Genomic DNA, 14,536 nt, shown 5'->3' on the forward strand with positions numbered 1-14,536 from the left:
TTCATGTGACTTTGTTACCACGTTTCCATGTGTGGATGCTAACATATCCAGACATTGTGTGTAGTAGTTTTTTTAGGTAGCATCACATTTTTGCTCGCACACAATAGCAAATACATTGGATGGCCAAGTATGTGTAGTTCGACTGTCCTATGTTAATGTTTGACTCACTTAAGTATGGAAGTATGAAGAACAAAAACATGTTCAAATGATATGTAAGTGCTCAACATGGGAAAATATAAAAGGAAAGATAAGAAGTTTGCGATTGTCATGTCTAATTATGTAAGCTAGTCAAACAATATGGCCCCACACTTAACTTAGGTAAATTTACAATGATCTTACAGTTATTCTTTGTGATGGTACACTGGATTAACGGCCAGATGTTTTGGTTTCTTTAGGGGAATTAGGGGGGAGGGGGGTTGCTTTGTCTTTTCTAGTTAACTTGTCATGACTTTTTAAAATATAATGGCTTTGATTTGTCTTTTTTGACCAAACAATTCAATTAGCATGTTCATACTCTTCAATAAGTCAATATTATTAGTTTATGTTACAGTGATCGACCTATATGGTCCTAAACTCTTACTTCTCTCGCACTTCATGTATTTGAGCTATTCATTTGGAATTCAAACTACCATTTTTATCCATTTAATACAAGCATCATAAAGTTGATAATGGACAAACCTAGTCAATCCGATCAGCTTTTTAGATTTACCAACCTGATTACTCTCTTTCTATAAAATATCCACAGTATTACATAACCGATTGTACTGTCTACTGAACTACTGTAATCTGAAAGCTAGCATACTTCATTTAAATAGAAACCCCCATAACTTGAAATTAAACAACTTATAATTGTACTAATGTATATTTTGGGGACATTACCGTGTTGTGACAGTGTCGAGGGGAGTTTGTTCAGTAAAAAAGGTGGTCTTTTCTTCTAGCCTTTTGAAGTGTTCTATACATTAAAATTGAATTGCTATACCAGTTTCATGCCAGAGATATCACTTGTGATATCATGTGGTTGTTGTGACAGTGACGGATAGAATTATTTTCATTCTCCACAATTTCTTTTGTCATGGTTTGCTTTCAATATTGATTGAGATGTGCTTCACTCGTGTGATAGGGATGGACAAGCTGCGAAAGCGATGATAGTGACAAGTTTGAGTGGAAAATTTATGGTGAGGCTGAACCCTCATGGGCTCCAGCCTTGAGGAATATAGATGCTCCTGGCCCATCCACACTTGTACATGAGGTACCTAGTAACTAATTGTGTACTCAAGTACGAGAACTAGCCATGCCGTGTTTTCATTAGCGTGATATTTGTTTGTGCAACTATCTAAAGGGTTCTAATGGTTGGGCCAATGAGGAAACATCATCTATTTATTTAGTCAAGGCTTATGTGGGAATGGGTTTCCCAAAAAAGATGGTTGTGAAGGGCATTAAGGAGATTGGTAATACTGAAAAACACAGTTTCATTTCATTTGTCTTGTTATGTGTGCACCTTCACCTTCTGTCTAACCAAGGATGCTTTTGCTTCCAGGGCATAGTGATGGAAATGCATTGCTCGAGCTACTTCTCACATATAAGGTATTTGCCCTAGTGTGTTATTGCTGATTTTATCACATGATGCTCTTGCTGCATGGTAGCAAGGATAAAATGGTAGGATCGGTGATGTCAAATACAGGCACTTGAAGATGGAGATGATCTTGATTCTGAAAATTCGTATGGAGATGACAATGTTGGTGATACAGAGCCCGACTCTAGTGGTTCTACTGTTGAGGTAATAATTCCTTTTCTCTAGTTTAGTAGTTGAGAATTCTTTGACCATATGTATGCTGATATATTTGAAATCTTTGACATGCATACCTTAAGCACCCCCCTGTACGTACTACTTTAGCATTGTGATGTTTGAGCACAATTCTTTTACATAGAGTTCTTATCATGGTAAAGATTTATCGTGTAAGAGTGAACATAGGAAGTGAGCTTGAATACCATAAGGACAATTTCTCCCGCAAAGCAATCAAACCCACTAAAAGGAGTAGAAACTAAATGTATTATTGGGTTGCTTGTTTGTCATTTTAATGAATTAGAACATTTACTTCTGTTAGACACCACTCTTTTTTCCCATTAGTTACTATGCATTTAAATATTAACTACAAGACATATGATTTGTAGAGGTATGATGCTACAAGTAAATTCTCTTACACGTGTTTTAACTTGTAACCAAGAGAAGATATACACATATTGTAAACACTTTAACCTGCAGAAATCCAATTTTATGCATCAATTATACTCTTTGATTTATTTTCTAGTCCAAGATATAGTATACAATAGGACTTAGCTAAAAGGAGTTGAGGAAAATAGAAGCTAAGCTAGAAGGCTGAGTTCTAAACAAAGAAGCAAGAACATAGTTGGACCTAAATAATTCAATTCTGCACTGGAGTAAAGTTTGTGCTGCGAGCCAGCTCACCACTTCTCCATAAAAGCGAACGAGGCTTGGAAACTAGCATGTAGATCAGGAAGAACAAAGACTTGAATAACTAAGTGACATTGTTCAACATTCTTATTTTGACTTTCAGTTATACAAAATGAACATAATACTAGAAAATATTATTATATACCGCATTAGTTGCATCAAACTTCTCTCCCTAAAAAGCCTCAAGAAGAGTGATAAATGCATATATGAAGTCATTAATTTATGATGTGATAGTTGAATTTGCTATTAGTTATGCAAATAAACTTTGCGAATATAATATCCAATGTTCACTCCTATTCATGGCTAGATATTTGTAATGCCTAAAACTGGTAGGGAAAGATTATGGAGTGTTTATTTTCCACATTTACACCTGCTCGACAAAAATTATATATCTTTCATGATAGCACGTGATGAACCTGAAATAGGGTGGACGAGAGTGTTGTCATGCCCTCCTGAAGACACATGCATTTGCCTCATCATCCATCCATTTTTAACTTTCTATCACCAAATCAACATGAAGAAACCACACGAATGTGTCTCACCACACTTATGCCTCATGCACATAGTACCATTATATGAAACAACAAAGTTAGACATGTACCTTCAGTTTATTCTAGTCCAGCACAATTAGTCCTTAATATTGCTACTATAGGTACATGTTTCAAGCATAAAATGGGAAGCATTTGTTCATGCATGTAGTAACTCTTGTAATGAAGTCATTCTCAAACAGTATCGTGGAATAAGAAGTTGAGTTCCTAAATTATTTCATCGATTTTGTTCTTTATTAGTTTATTATCTCTTGTTTCTTAGGTAGTCCGTGTTATTCATTTCTTGATAACTGATTAATTGTAGGCCCCCCTTCTTTTCTTCGTCCTATATGTGTCGCTATGTAGTCGCAGTCACTTATTTGGCATTATGAAGTCATTAAAAAATATAGCAAGTGTTTTCTAACCTTAGTTTTTGTTGTACTTTTGTGAAGTTTCTACGAGATATGTCAGAGAAGGATGAGAAGATCAAATCATTAGTGGACATGGGCTTTTCTGAATATGAAGCAAATATGGCTATTAAAAGATGTGGTATGACTCTTTTTGAAATTGTTGCCTTGAGTGTCATTTTTTCCAAGGAAAAGGCATCATATATATGCTATATATTTATGTTCAAAATTTCCTAGGTGTCGATCTTGATCTATGTGAGTTAGTTGATTCGATAAGTGCATCACAAATTGCAGAAGATATTCATTCCAGAAACTTATCTGACCATCAGGTACCTATTAGTTTGTTGTCATCTGAATAAGCAAACACTTCCGCTCTTCTAATTTGATGTAAGGACACTGCAATATCTGTAAATTTTGCAGGCCACAGATAGGTGCTTCAATTCATTCGGAGGGAGAAAGAAAGCAAGATTGATGGAAGAGAGTAAGAAAAAGAGGAACCAGTATGGCGGTAGTGCAGAGGGAAATCAACCCTCCTTGAATGGTAGCCATGATGAACCAATGCCTCTCCCAAATCCAATGGTTGGGTTTAATTTGCCAGGTTATAGGCGACCATCAGTTCCCAGAATACTTCCTAAACAAGATACTGGACCACCTTTTTTCTACTACGAAAATGTGGCCCAAGCTCCCAAAGGCGTATGGGCAACCATTTCAAGATTTCTGTATGACATTCAACCCGAGTTTGTGGATTCTAAGCATTTGTGTGCAGCTGCAAGGAAAAGAGGCTACATCCATAATTTGCCAATTGAGAATAGATCGCCTCTTCTTCCTATGCCTCCAAAGACCATATTTGAGGCATTCCCTCATTACAAGAAGTGGTGGCCTTCCTGGGACTCGAGAACACAACTCAATTGCTTGCGAACAGGTGTGGCAAGTGCGAAGTTGACAGAACGGATTGGCCGTGCTGTTGCAAGCTCGGGCAGTCCACCTTCTCGAAGTGTTCAAAAATATGTCATGAATGAGTGTAAAAAAGGGAATCTTGTCTGGGTTGGAAAGAACAAGGTTGCTCCATTGGAGCCTGAAGAGATGGAATATCTACTCGGTTTCCCAAAGGATCACACAAGGGGACTCGGCATCACGGAGAGATACAAGTCTCTCGGCAACTCATTTCAAGTTGATACAGTTGCTTACCACTTGTCAGTTTTGAGGGTCATGTTTCCCAATGGTGTTACTGTATTGTCTTTGTTCAGCGGAATTGGAGGAGGAGAGGTAGCTTTGCACAGGCTGGGCATCCACATGAAGGCAGTGGTTTCTGTAGAGATAGGAAAAGCTAATAAGATGATTTTTAGGAGCTGGTGGGATCAGACTCAGACAGGCACACTCATTGAGATTGATGACGTGAAATCTCTTATTGATGATAGAATTGTATCACTTGTTAGTAGATTTGGCGGCTTCGACTTGGTGATTGGGGGCAGCCCATGTAACAATCTTGCCGGGTGCAACCGATACAACCGTGATGGCTTGGAGGGCGAGCAATCTGCTTTGTTCTACCACTACTTCAGAATCTTAAATGTGGTCAAGTCAGCTATGGCGAGGATGTAGCCTAATTATTGTGACACCTATTTTATCCTTTAATAATTAAATCTCGGAACCGCAACTTATCAGTGTTTGAACATTGGGTTGATGTAGTTTTCAAGACCTGAATTTCATGGTTTGCGATTTTGCATAGACGAAGAGACTTATTTTGTTTAGCAATGTATAAATTTCCTTTGCCTGCACTTGCAACACCCGTATATCAAGCACTATTCAGGCTGTGAAAATAGTGAACACAATAAGGGTAAAGGACGATGCTTGATTATGGAAGCCTATATACTACGGCATCTGATCTTTTTCTACTGTCAACCTGTAGACAAACTGGATATTTAATTTTCTATTTGTGAGAGCATCTTCCCTGTAGTAAAATATTTGGATATAGTGCATACTGAACATATTGCAGAGGAGAACTGGAGTGGCTGGCACATTCACAAAAGTAGAAAGACACTGTTCATACGGGAATGCAGAAGAACTAAATAGAAATTCATAGATACTCATGTATGTTCCTTTTCTAGTTAGAACGTTTCATTTTTAATACCAACTTTCCTAAGCTGAAACGAACAAAAGATCATTTCCAGTTCTTAGACCGTACTGATCTGTTAAGCCCGTAGAATTGTGAGAGTCATTACTTGACAACTTGAATGGCTTGGTTTCTGTAAATTTTGGATCTTGAGGTAGAAGATGGCACAGATTATGTTACCTGTCTTTCGGAGGGGTGTGGTAATGTACTAGACGTTAACACAATCTTGCTAACTAACGGAGTCGAGTTTCTGTTGTCGATATCATTCCTGGAGACAGCTGCATCCAGAAAAGAAGTGGAGGATTTAAGACGTGAATTCAGGCTTTCCTACTTTTACTGTTATATTTTCTACTTTTGTTTTCTCTTTCAGTTGTATTTTGAATCACTCAGGAAAAAAAAAATCAGTTTACGAAGATCGGGGGCAATCCTCCTTTACAAAAAAAAAAGGTTAACGAAGATCGTGTAGTGGTAGTGACAGATACCTTGATTGCCTCCCGCATCAGCATAGGTCCATGAAAGAATAGCTGGAAGCGCCGTGCCTCTCTACGGCAGGCGGTTGCGTGTTTATTTGCAGGGGCCGATCTCCCTGATAGGCATACACTAGTGGGGCGGGGCCTATAGTCCCGACCTGTAAGGGGCTTTAGTCCTGGTTCACCAACCGGGACCAAAGAGGCGGGACTAAAGGTGGACCAAAGGTGCTCCACGTGGGCGTCTCGGAGCGTCCTCAGGGGCAGGCCCTTTAGTCCCGGGTCTTAACACGGACCGGGACTAAAGAGTTTCTGCAGATTTTGTTTATTTTAGGGTTTTAGGGTTTAGGTGTTCGGGAGATTAACGTGATGCCTCGTTTGGTGTTCGGGAATTAGTTTTCATATAATTCTAAATATACAAGTTTATGCATATATATATATATATATATATATATATATATATATATATATATATATAAGATTAAATTATCTTACAAGCGAGCATATATATACAATTATATGAAGCTCTGAATTATCGGGACTAGAGCCCGTCTATTCGATTACATGGACCAACATCAGTAATGGCCCCTAGCTACACTAAATCGTCCTTTGTCATCTATAACTTCCGTCCTCAGAAAGGTCGCAAGCTCCTCTGCAACAGCAATCGCGCGTTGCTCTGGTAGGTACTTCTCCCTCATGGCCGTGTACTATATAAGAAGACGAGATGAATATGAATATCAATCATGATAACAAAGAATGACGGGTAAAAATAGAGGTGTGAATGTTCATTGCTTACGTCGTATCTGTAATCCTTGTGCTCAGAGGTAAACGTGCGAATGGTCTCGCAAACATAGTATCTGCATAGATGCGTCCCCCGTGGCTGCTGGTTGCACTTTACGAGAATAGAATATATATAATCAAAATAATAATCTAGCATCATAAATGTATTGAAAATAGAAGTATATCATACTACTACTTACCTGAGCCGCTCTAAAGGTCAGCTTCTCATGCTCGATACCGGGAGTCACGCACTTGAACCGCTTCCAAACCCTGCCCGACAAGGAAAATGATTTGCTAAGTTTTTCATTAATTGATATATCAGAAAATCATCGAAAGAGACCGATAGAGCGCAAGAATGATTGAAATTACCCTTGGAGCATGTCCTGCAGGCTTTGGAACTGTTCCAAGGGTCTCGATAATGGGTCGAAGGAATCAACTCTTCCCTTATCAATTTGAATGTCCAACAAAATCCAATGGTAGCTGCACATGTATGTGTATATATATATATATATATATATATATATATATATATATATATATATATGTGTGTGTGTGTGTGTGTGTGTGTGTGTGTGTGTGTGTGTGTCAGTAACTTATCAATTACACTTATAAGTGAATGGACACAATAGAGTAAAGACCCTCACTTGAAGTTGTATGGAAACAGTACGTGGTCACAGAAATTTTGATCTGTTAGAAACCTTAGAAGGTTTTCCTCTGTCTCCTTGGTTTTATCAGTTAGCGTCGCTATATGTATTTTATCTGAGTCAATAAACCCAATATTTAGGATGTTCCTACTTTTACATTCCAGAATCTTCATTCTGCATAATAGAGTACAAGTTATATGTAGACAATGAATTGAAATAACTAAACAAGTTATATGTAGACAACGAATTGAAAAACTTACAGACAATAGCAACTCATAAGCGATTTGTCGAGGGCGTCGGCATTGTACATCTGGAAGAGTTCATCAAAGTCGATATGGATTTCTTCGGGGCGGCCGTAGTACTCCCGTGGGACACGCGCCACGATCATCGTTCTCCCATTCTTTGATTCACTTAAGTACCATGTATGCAAGTAACGCATATTTGTTGGGAGATCATCAAACTTATATTTGCTGACCAAAGGCGCTCCCATGACAAACTGTGGCTTAGGGGCTACCACAGCCTTGGGTAACCCGTCGTCTTGGGAAGCCAGAACGTCTTCAACCGGGATACCCCATTCATCCGCCCACTTCTCTGCTAATTCCAAATCTTGCCCCTGCACCAGAGAGGGAACATTCTCAGGTAACATCCTGAGGGGTGGGATCGACTGTTTGGCCTGTTGTCCACGCTAAGGAACGTCTGATTATTTTTGCTTGTAGTTGAACTTGATTTGCTCCCACTTGCACTTGCACGTGATCTGCTCTTTTTCCCTTCCTTCTGCAATGTGCGTGTATAGTCATCAGACTTATGGTGTAAGTCATACTATGATGGAAGGGTCGTGAAGTATTTTGCATATGCTATTTGCTTCTCGGTGTATTCCGGGCGGGGCTCAGGTTCCTTCTTTTTCATATGCGCATCATAATGTTCCTTTGCTATCCTGGCGTTTTCCTCGTCGGTACGATCATAAGGTCTGATAGGAAGATTAGCATGAGGTACCTTTGGGAGGGGCGACAGTTTGCGCTTTGGGGAGCTCCGTCGCATAGAACTCATCGACGGAGCGTTCTTGCTGGCACGCTTCCGCTTAGTATCCTTAGCGGGCGGCGGCGGAGACGGACGATCCAAGTCCGGCGGCGGTGATCAAGATGGACTCGTGTTGGGTTGGCCGTCGTCATGTGGAGGGCTTGGAGGTGATGGAGGTGTAGGTGACCTGCGACGAATCAGAGGCGGTGTTGTCCTTGGGGCCGAGCCTGGAAGCTTGATGTAGGGAACTCTCTCTCGATTTTTCTCCACTGCCGACCATCAGCGGGGTGCCTCAACTTATCGTCTTTCATACGATCTTACATGTGCCATCGCAACAACTTCGCATGATCTTTATTTCTGAACAGACGATTCAACCGTGGTATTATAGGAGCATACCACATCACCTTGGCAGGAACCCTCTTCCTGGGTGGATCGCCCTCAATATCACCAGGGTCATCTTTTCTGATCTTATACCGCAATGCAGTGCACACCGTGCATTTATCCATATTCTCGTACTTCTCACCGCGGTAGAGGATGCAGTCATTAGGGCATGCATGTATCTTCTGCACGTCTAATCCTAGAGGGCAGACAAGCTTCTTTGCTTCGTACGTGCTGGCGGGCAATTCGTTCTTTCTTGGAAGCATCTTCTTCATCACTGTCAGCAACTTTTCGAATGACGAGTCGGTCACACCGGTCTCTGCCTTCCACTTCAGCAATTGCAGTGTGCTACCGAGCTTCTTCTGGCCATCTTCACAAGTTGGGTACAACAATTTGTTGTGGTCCTATAACATCTGCTCGAACTGCAACCTCTCCTTTTCTGTGTCGCAACCTCGCCGTGCATCAGAAATGACCTGGCCAAGATCATCAGCGGGCTCATCTGGTTCCCATTCTTCATCCTGATCTTCTTCTTCATTGTCTTCCATTGCGGTATCAGCATACTCAGGGAACATAGATCGGTAGTTGTCATCATCGTTCTCTTCTTCTTCATTGTCGTCTTCCATCATAACCCCTCTTTCTCCGTGCTTGGTCCAAACATTATAGCCCGACATAAAACCGGACCGAAGCAGGTGGCTCTGAATGACTCTTGAGGAAGTGTAATCCTTCTCATTCCGACATTCAACACATGGAAAAAACATATAGCCACCACCATGCTTGTTCTCATTGGCTGCATCTCGAAAATAATGCACGCCTTCTCTGTAAGCAGCTGTGCGTCGATCACCGTACATCCATGGATGGCTCATCTGCGTTATACGACAGTATATCAAATACAATCACGATCCTAAAAATTAGTACCGCACGGTCTAAACGAGGAAATATAGTTGCTAACCTTTTAGAATAAGTAGAAATAAAGAGAAGAGGTTTAAGCGTGGCTCGGGCATCTCATATCGTAGTTGTGTTCGGTGAACTGAAGCGGCATCGCTCTAACACACATTTCAACAAACACCTCTAGTGCATCCAAGAAAAATGGAGAGCTAGCACACACCCACACTCTTCCATCCAAGAAAAATGCAAGGAAGAGGGGAGAGGGGAGCTGTGGCCAATATATATAGGCACAGGACTTTAGTCCCGGTTTGAGACACAAACCGGGACTAAAGGTGGCGCACATGCGGGCTGCACACCGCGTAGTCCTTTAGTCCTGGTTTGAGACACAAACCGGGACTAAAGGTGTCGTGGGTATAAGTCTGACAGTAGATATGTAGGGTACGAAAGGATGGGCAGAGCCTTAGCTACGGCGAGGTTGTATGAGTTCAGGCCCCTCTACGGTGGAGGTAATAGCCCTACATCTCAGTGCTCTGGGAGCTTGTTGTCGAGTGGAATATGGATTACAGTGAATTGCTAACCCTTGCACCAGTGGGGAAGGGCGGCTTATATAGAGTGCGCTGCCCTTCACAACGGTTCGGTGCACAGGGGTGGAGTAGTGGCGAATAAATGCCTACGTTACAGGTAACGTATGTCTTAAATGCTAATAAAGGCACGTGGAAACGTATGACCGTTACCCTCTAGGGGGGTTACGATGCACAGAGTGGAATCCAGTCGGTTAGTTTGATACACTCCGAATGCTTATCTCCGACTGGATGGTGGAGGATTCGTTACCGACTGGATGATGGGAAGTCCTTAATTCAGTCGGAACTGACTAAGGGCCTTATCCCTTATGAAGGGTAGTCCTTGGGTAGGACTTATAGGGCAGGCCTATGACCCTACCCTAGGACTATAACCCCATCATCAGTCCCCGAATGGATTGGGGTTGGAACGACGAAGCGATGCTTGGAGTACGGATCCGACTGGTACGGATGCGACTTTGGCGTTGCTTGCCTCGATCCATTTTATCTTCTTTGACCAACGATCCGAGTGGATGTATTTGTGAAACGAACTGTCGGGGACCGAGTGCTTCCGTGGTATCTTTTGATGTGACCAGTCAACTGACAGCGGCGGATTTTTCGGGATCCTCAAATTTCGGTTGCCGCGCGCTCAGCGGGGATGACGACATCGCAATCGAGTAGTACCTGACGCCTCGATTCCCGCGCCTTCATCTTCTCCACTGATATCGCCGCGACCGGTCGGGGGATAAGATTTCAGGGCCACTTGCTAGTGACCCAGTCAGAACCTTATTTAAACCTCTGCGGCGAGGGTTTTTTTTCGTTAAACTCGCCGGATAACTTGCATTTTCTCCGCTTCTCTTGCCATCCCCTGCGCATCCCAAGCTCCTTCCTGTCCTTCTCCCTCGCGAATCCGCAGCCTCCGCCATGACAAAGGGGCAGACTACCAAGCTAGAGGCGCGGAAGAAGAAGGGGAAGGCGGCGGCTCCTGCTCAGCGGCGGCAGCGAGCGCTACCGGCGGGGTGGATCCAGGGGGATTTCCTCCCCTCCACGGTGACAGAGGAGAACTTGCTGGAGTTGGTGGAGCACGGGATGATTGCGCACAAGTCGTGGAGGTTGCCGGCGGAGGGCGAGGCCGAGCCGGCGCCCCGGGAGGGGGAGCGCATCCTGCTGCTCAGCCACATGCACCGAGGTTTCTCTCTGCCCCCACATCCCTTCTTCAAAGGTATAATGAACCACTTCGGGGCGCAGCTCCACCATTTCCGCCCAAATGCCATAGTTCATCTCTCTGCCTTCTTCGTGTTGTGCGAGTGTTTCATCGGCTGTCCTCCCCATTGGGGTCTTTTTAAACACATCTTCTCTGCTAGATCCCAAACCATCAAACGACTTAACCAGTCGGATGATAAAACTCACCTTCTCCAGCTCTGCGGAGGCTTAGGCTTCCAAAAGAAGAGTAAAAGTAGCTATCCCGCTCTTCAGTTGAGTGAGTCTGTTAGGAACTGGCAGTCGACATGGTTCTACTGCCAGGACGTTGCTTGCCTGAATGCCACGACAGGATTGCCTCCTTTTAGCTTAGACCGACCGGCTCCGCCTAAGCAGCTCGCGCTCACGAAGGTGGAGAAGATACATATCCAGCCTCTGGTCGACGCACTTGTAGATTTTGTCCGAAGGGGAGTCACCGGCATAGATTTGTTGGAGGTTTTCCTGGGCCGGCGCATCCAGCCTCTGCAAGCTCGACACCACGCCATGTGGCACTACACGGGGCCTGAGGACTCCACTCGGACCAACGTCGAGTGCATGACCGGGGAGACGGTGGCGTCATGGGTGCTCAACATCACAGGCGCCTGCGAAAACCCCAGAGGGGCCCGGCGAGTGAAGGCCTTCCGCGCGGACAACCCTCCTCCGAATGAGGTGAATACAACTTGTCGAGTGCACACAACTGTCTTAGATTTATCACTTTCTTGAATCACTGTCTGACGTCTGATGTTGTCGACTGTATCTTGTGCAGGCGTGGACTAACTGGTTTTCTCCTGTCTCGAACGGGAATCCGGCCGAGGAGGAGGAAGGCAGCCAGGAGGGCAGCGTGGAGAGTGTCGAGTACGTCTCCGACAGTGGGGAGACGGAGGAGGAGGAGTCCGTAGAAGAAGAAGAGGCAGATGAGGAGCAGAACTCGCCACCTCCACCGCCAGAGCTTCGGACTAAGCGCCGTCACGAACCTGCGGCTCCTTCGGCCCCTCCAACATCCTCGAGTGCGCCGCCAGCTGCTCCTGTGGTACCGAGTGCCTCGCCAGCCGTTCCCGTGGCTCCGAGTGTTCGAAGAACAAAGAGGACCAGGGACTCTGCTGCTGAGCCTGTGGGTCAGCCCTCTAAGGTGGCCAAACCGAGTGGATCTATGCCTCGGAATGCTTTACCGCGGATGAGGGTCACAGTTCCCGTCACCTCCACGTAAGTGCATTGTTCTTCTATCTTCTTTCAGTATTTGATTGAACTCCTGCTTATTGGTCGAATGAATTTTACTCGACAGAGTTGCCACCTCTGCTACCTCTCCGACACGCCAGGGGGACGATCCCATGGACATGGACAACGTTGCCACATCTCAGCCAGGTGCGTTGTAGCGATTCCGAGAGTCTACGTTATTGCGTCACGAATTCTGTCTTTGGTCTTGCCTTTTTCCTGTGGTCTCACGCCGTTCGGTCGGGTTTCCCTCAGGGGTGATTTATGTGAAGGAGGACGACCAGGGGAGGTCTGAGCAAGCTGCGGTGCCTGTCCTTGAGGCTGTTCCGCCGGTTACTACTCTCGCCATGGACGCGCCGCCGACTGAGGCGATGCCGTCGACTGAAACGGCGCTGATCGCTGCTGAACCGACTGGAGCAGGCCTTGGGATGCCCAAGGAGCCTCCTACGATGCCAGGCCCGTCGACTGTCGAGTTCAACGTCCAGCGCCTCCCGGAAGATCAGGTGGGAGCTGCCAAGGGGGCCATGGTGCAGGCGGAGCTGATGGCGGGAGAGGCCAAGAAAGCGTACGACTCCATCGCGTCCGTGTACAAGCAAAGCTTGGAACTGCGGGACGATATCCGAGTAAGTGGGCTAGTAAGTATTTACTTTCCTCTTGTAACCCACTGGGTGTTTGAGCAATGCACTCGAATATTGTATGATTATTTTGCAGTGGGTTCACTCTTAGTGAACCCAGTGGGTGTAGTCCCCGAGACTTCTGTCGAGTGCTTGCACCGGCAGTTGTCTTTATACACATTTTCTTTAACTTGATCAGATCAAAAAACTAATCTGTTCGAATGTTAGCGGTGGGGGCACTCCGAGTGCACCTACTGGATGAGTCCCCGAGAGTAATTTTACTCAGGTCGGGTAGTAGTAACCTTATAGGCTTGTTTGTTGTCATGTATCTCAATAGGGCGGACCTGTTTGAGCTTCATGCCAGTGGGGTCACTCTTAGTGAACCCACTGGGTGTAGTCCCCGAGACCGCTGTCGACTGCTTGCGTCGGCAGGGGTCTGAAGAACTTAGAATGTTTATTGTTGTCCTTGTTGAATTTGTCTGATCGTCTCTTGGTGCTGACTTGCAGAAAACTTGCGAGATGGGAGCAGCGTACGAGACTCTGAGGGCAGAAAAGGTGCAGTTTGCTGGGGAACTGGATGCAGCAATGGTTGCGTTGGCTGGTATGAAGGATGTTCTGGCTGAATGAGAAAAGTCCTTGGAGGAGGCCCGTGAGGCAAACAAGGCATTGAGTGCTGAAGTGGACAAAATGGGAAAACAAAGGACCGAGCTGATGGGACAGATGAAAGTGTTGAACAGGCGGTGCATAGCACAGGAAAATTATGTCAGTGACTGGGCCCGGAAGATGATAGCGCTTCTCGGTGGTATGTTCTGTTTTTCCGAGTGCTTGTGGACTGTGCCTTTCATTCTGCGCTTACTGTTTGCTCGTCTTGTCTTTGCAGATTTTTGCATGGACGCTGAGGTGGAAGCTGCTGACGTTGAGCGGTCGATTCTTGCGAACGTTCCACTCGGCGAGCACGCCAATCGAGATATGCTCCGAACGCACATTCGCCTGGGCAAAGTGGGACCTTTCATTGGTCGACTGAGAGAGGTCGTCGGCCGAATCGACAAGGAGCTTTGGCCTGAAGACGAGTCTCGGCACGAGATGGAAGGCTTGATGACTCGGCTGGAGGAAGTCCCGAACCGAGTGCAGGCGTGGAATAAATCTGCGGCTCGCTGTGGTGCGGACGTCGCTCTGTCGCTTGTCCGAGTGCACTGCAAGGAGGCGCGCGAAGAGAAGCTGAAGGC

The 14,536-nt window shown here is 44.9% G+C and overlaps 1 protein-coding gene across 1 annotated transcript; it reads left to right on the plus strand.

The window, feature by feature from the left end:
* Positions 1–1,402: 1,402 nt before the first annotated feature.
* On the plus strand, positions 1,403–5,006 carry LOC123442115 (DNA (cytosine-5)-methyltransferase DRM2-like). Its single transcript, XM_045118212.1, has 7 exons — positions 1,403–1,448; positions 1,538–1,584; positions 1,682–1,777; positions 3,453–3,549; positions 3,645–3,736; positions 3,828–4,005; positions 4,174–5,006. Exons 1-7 carry the CDS (start codon positions 1,403–1,405, stop codon positions 5,004–5,006), a joined length of 1,389 nt encoding a protein of 462 aa, XP_044974147.1.
* The last annotated feature ends 9,530 nt before the right edge of the window (positions 5,007–14,536 follow it).

Source organism: Hordeum vulgare, chromosome 3H (genome assembly GCF_904849725.1).
Source record: "Hordeum vulgare subsp. vulgare chromosome 3H, MorexV3_pseudomolecules_assembly, whole genome shotgun sequence".
In the NCBI taxonomy this organism is placed as follows: Eukaryota; Viridiplantae; Streptophyta; class Magnoliopsida; order Poales; family Poaceae; genus Hordeum; species Hordeum vulgare.

Coding starts and splice junctions, on each gene's coding strand:
- LOC123442115 (XM_045118212.1), top strand. CDS start 1,403: ATGGGTTTCCCAAAAAAGATGGTTGTGAAGGGCATTAAGGAGATTG. Junction 1,585..1,681: donor AGCTACTTCTCACATATAAG/GTATTTGCCCTA, acceptor TGTCAAATACAG/GCACTTGAAGATGGAGATGA. Junction 1,778..3,452: donor CTAGTGGTTCTACTGTTGAG/GTAATAATTCCT, acceptor ACTTTTGTGAAG/TTTCTACGAGATATGTCAGA.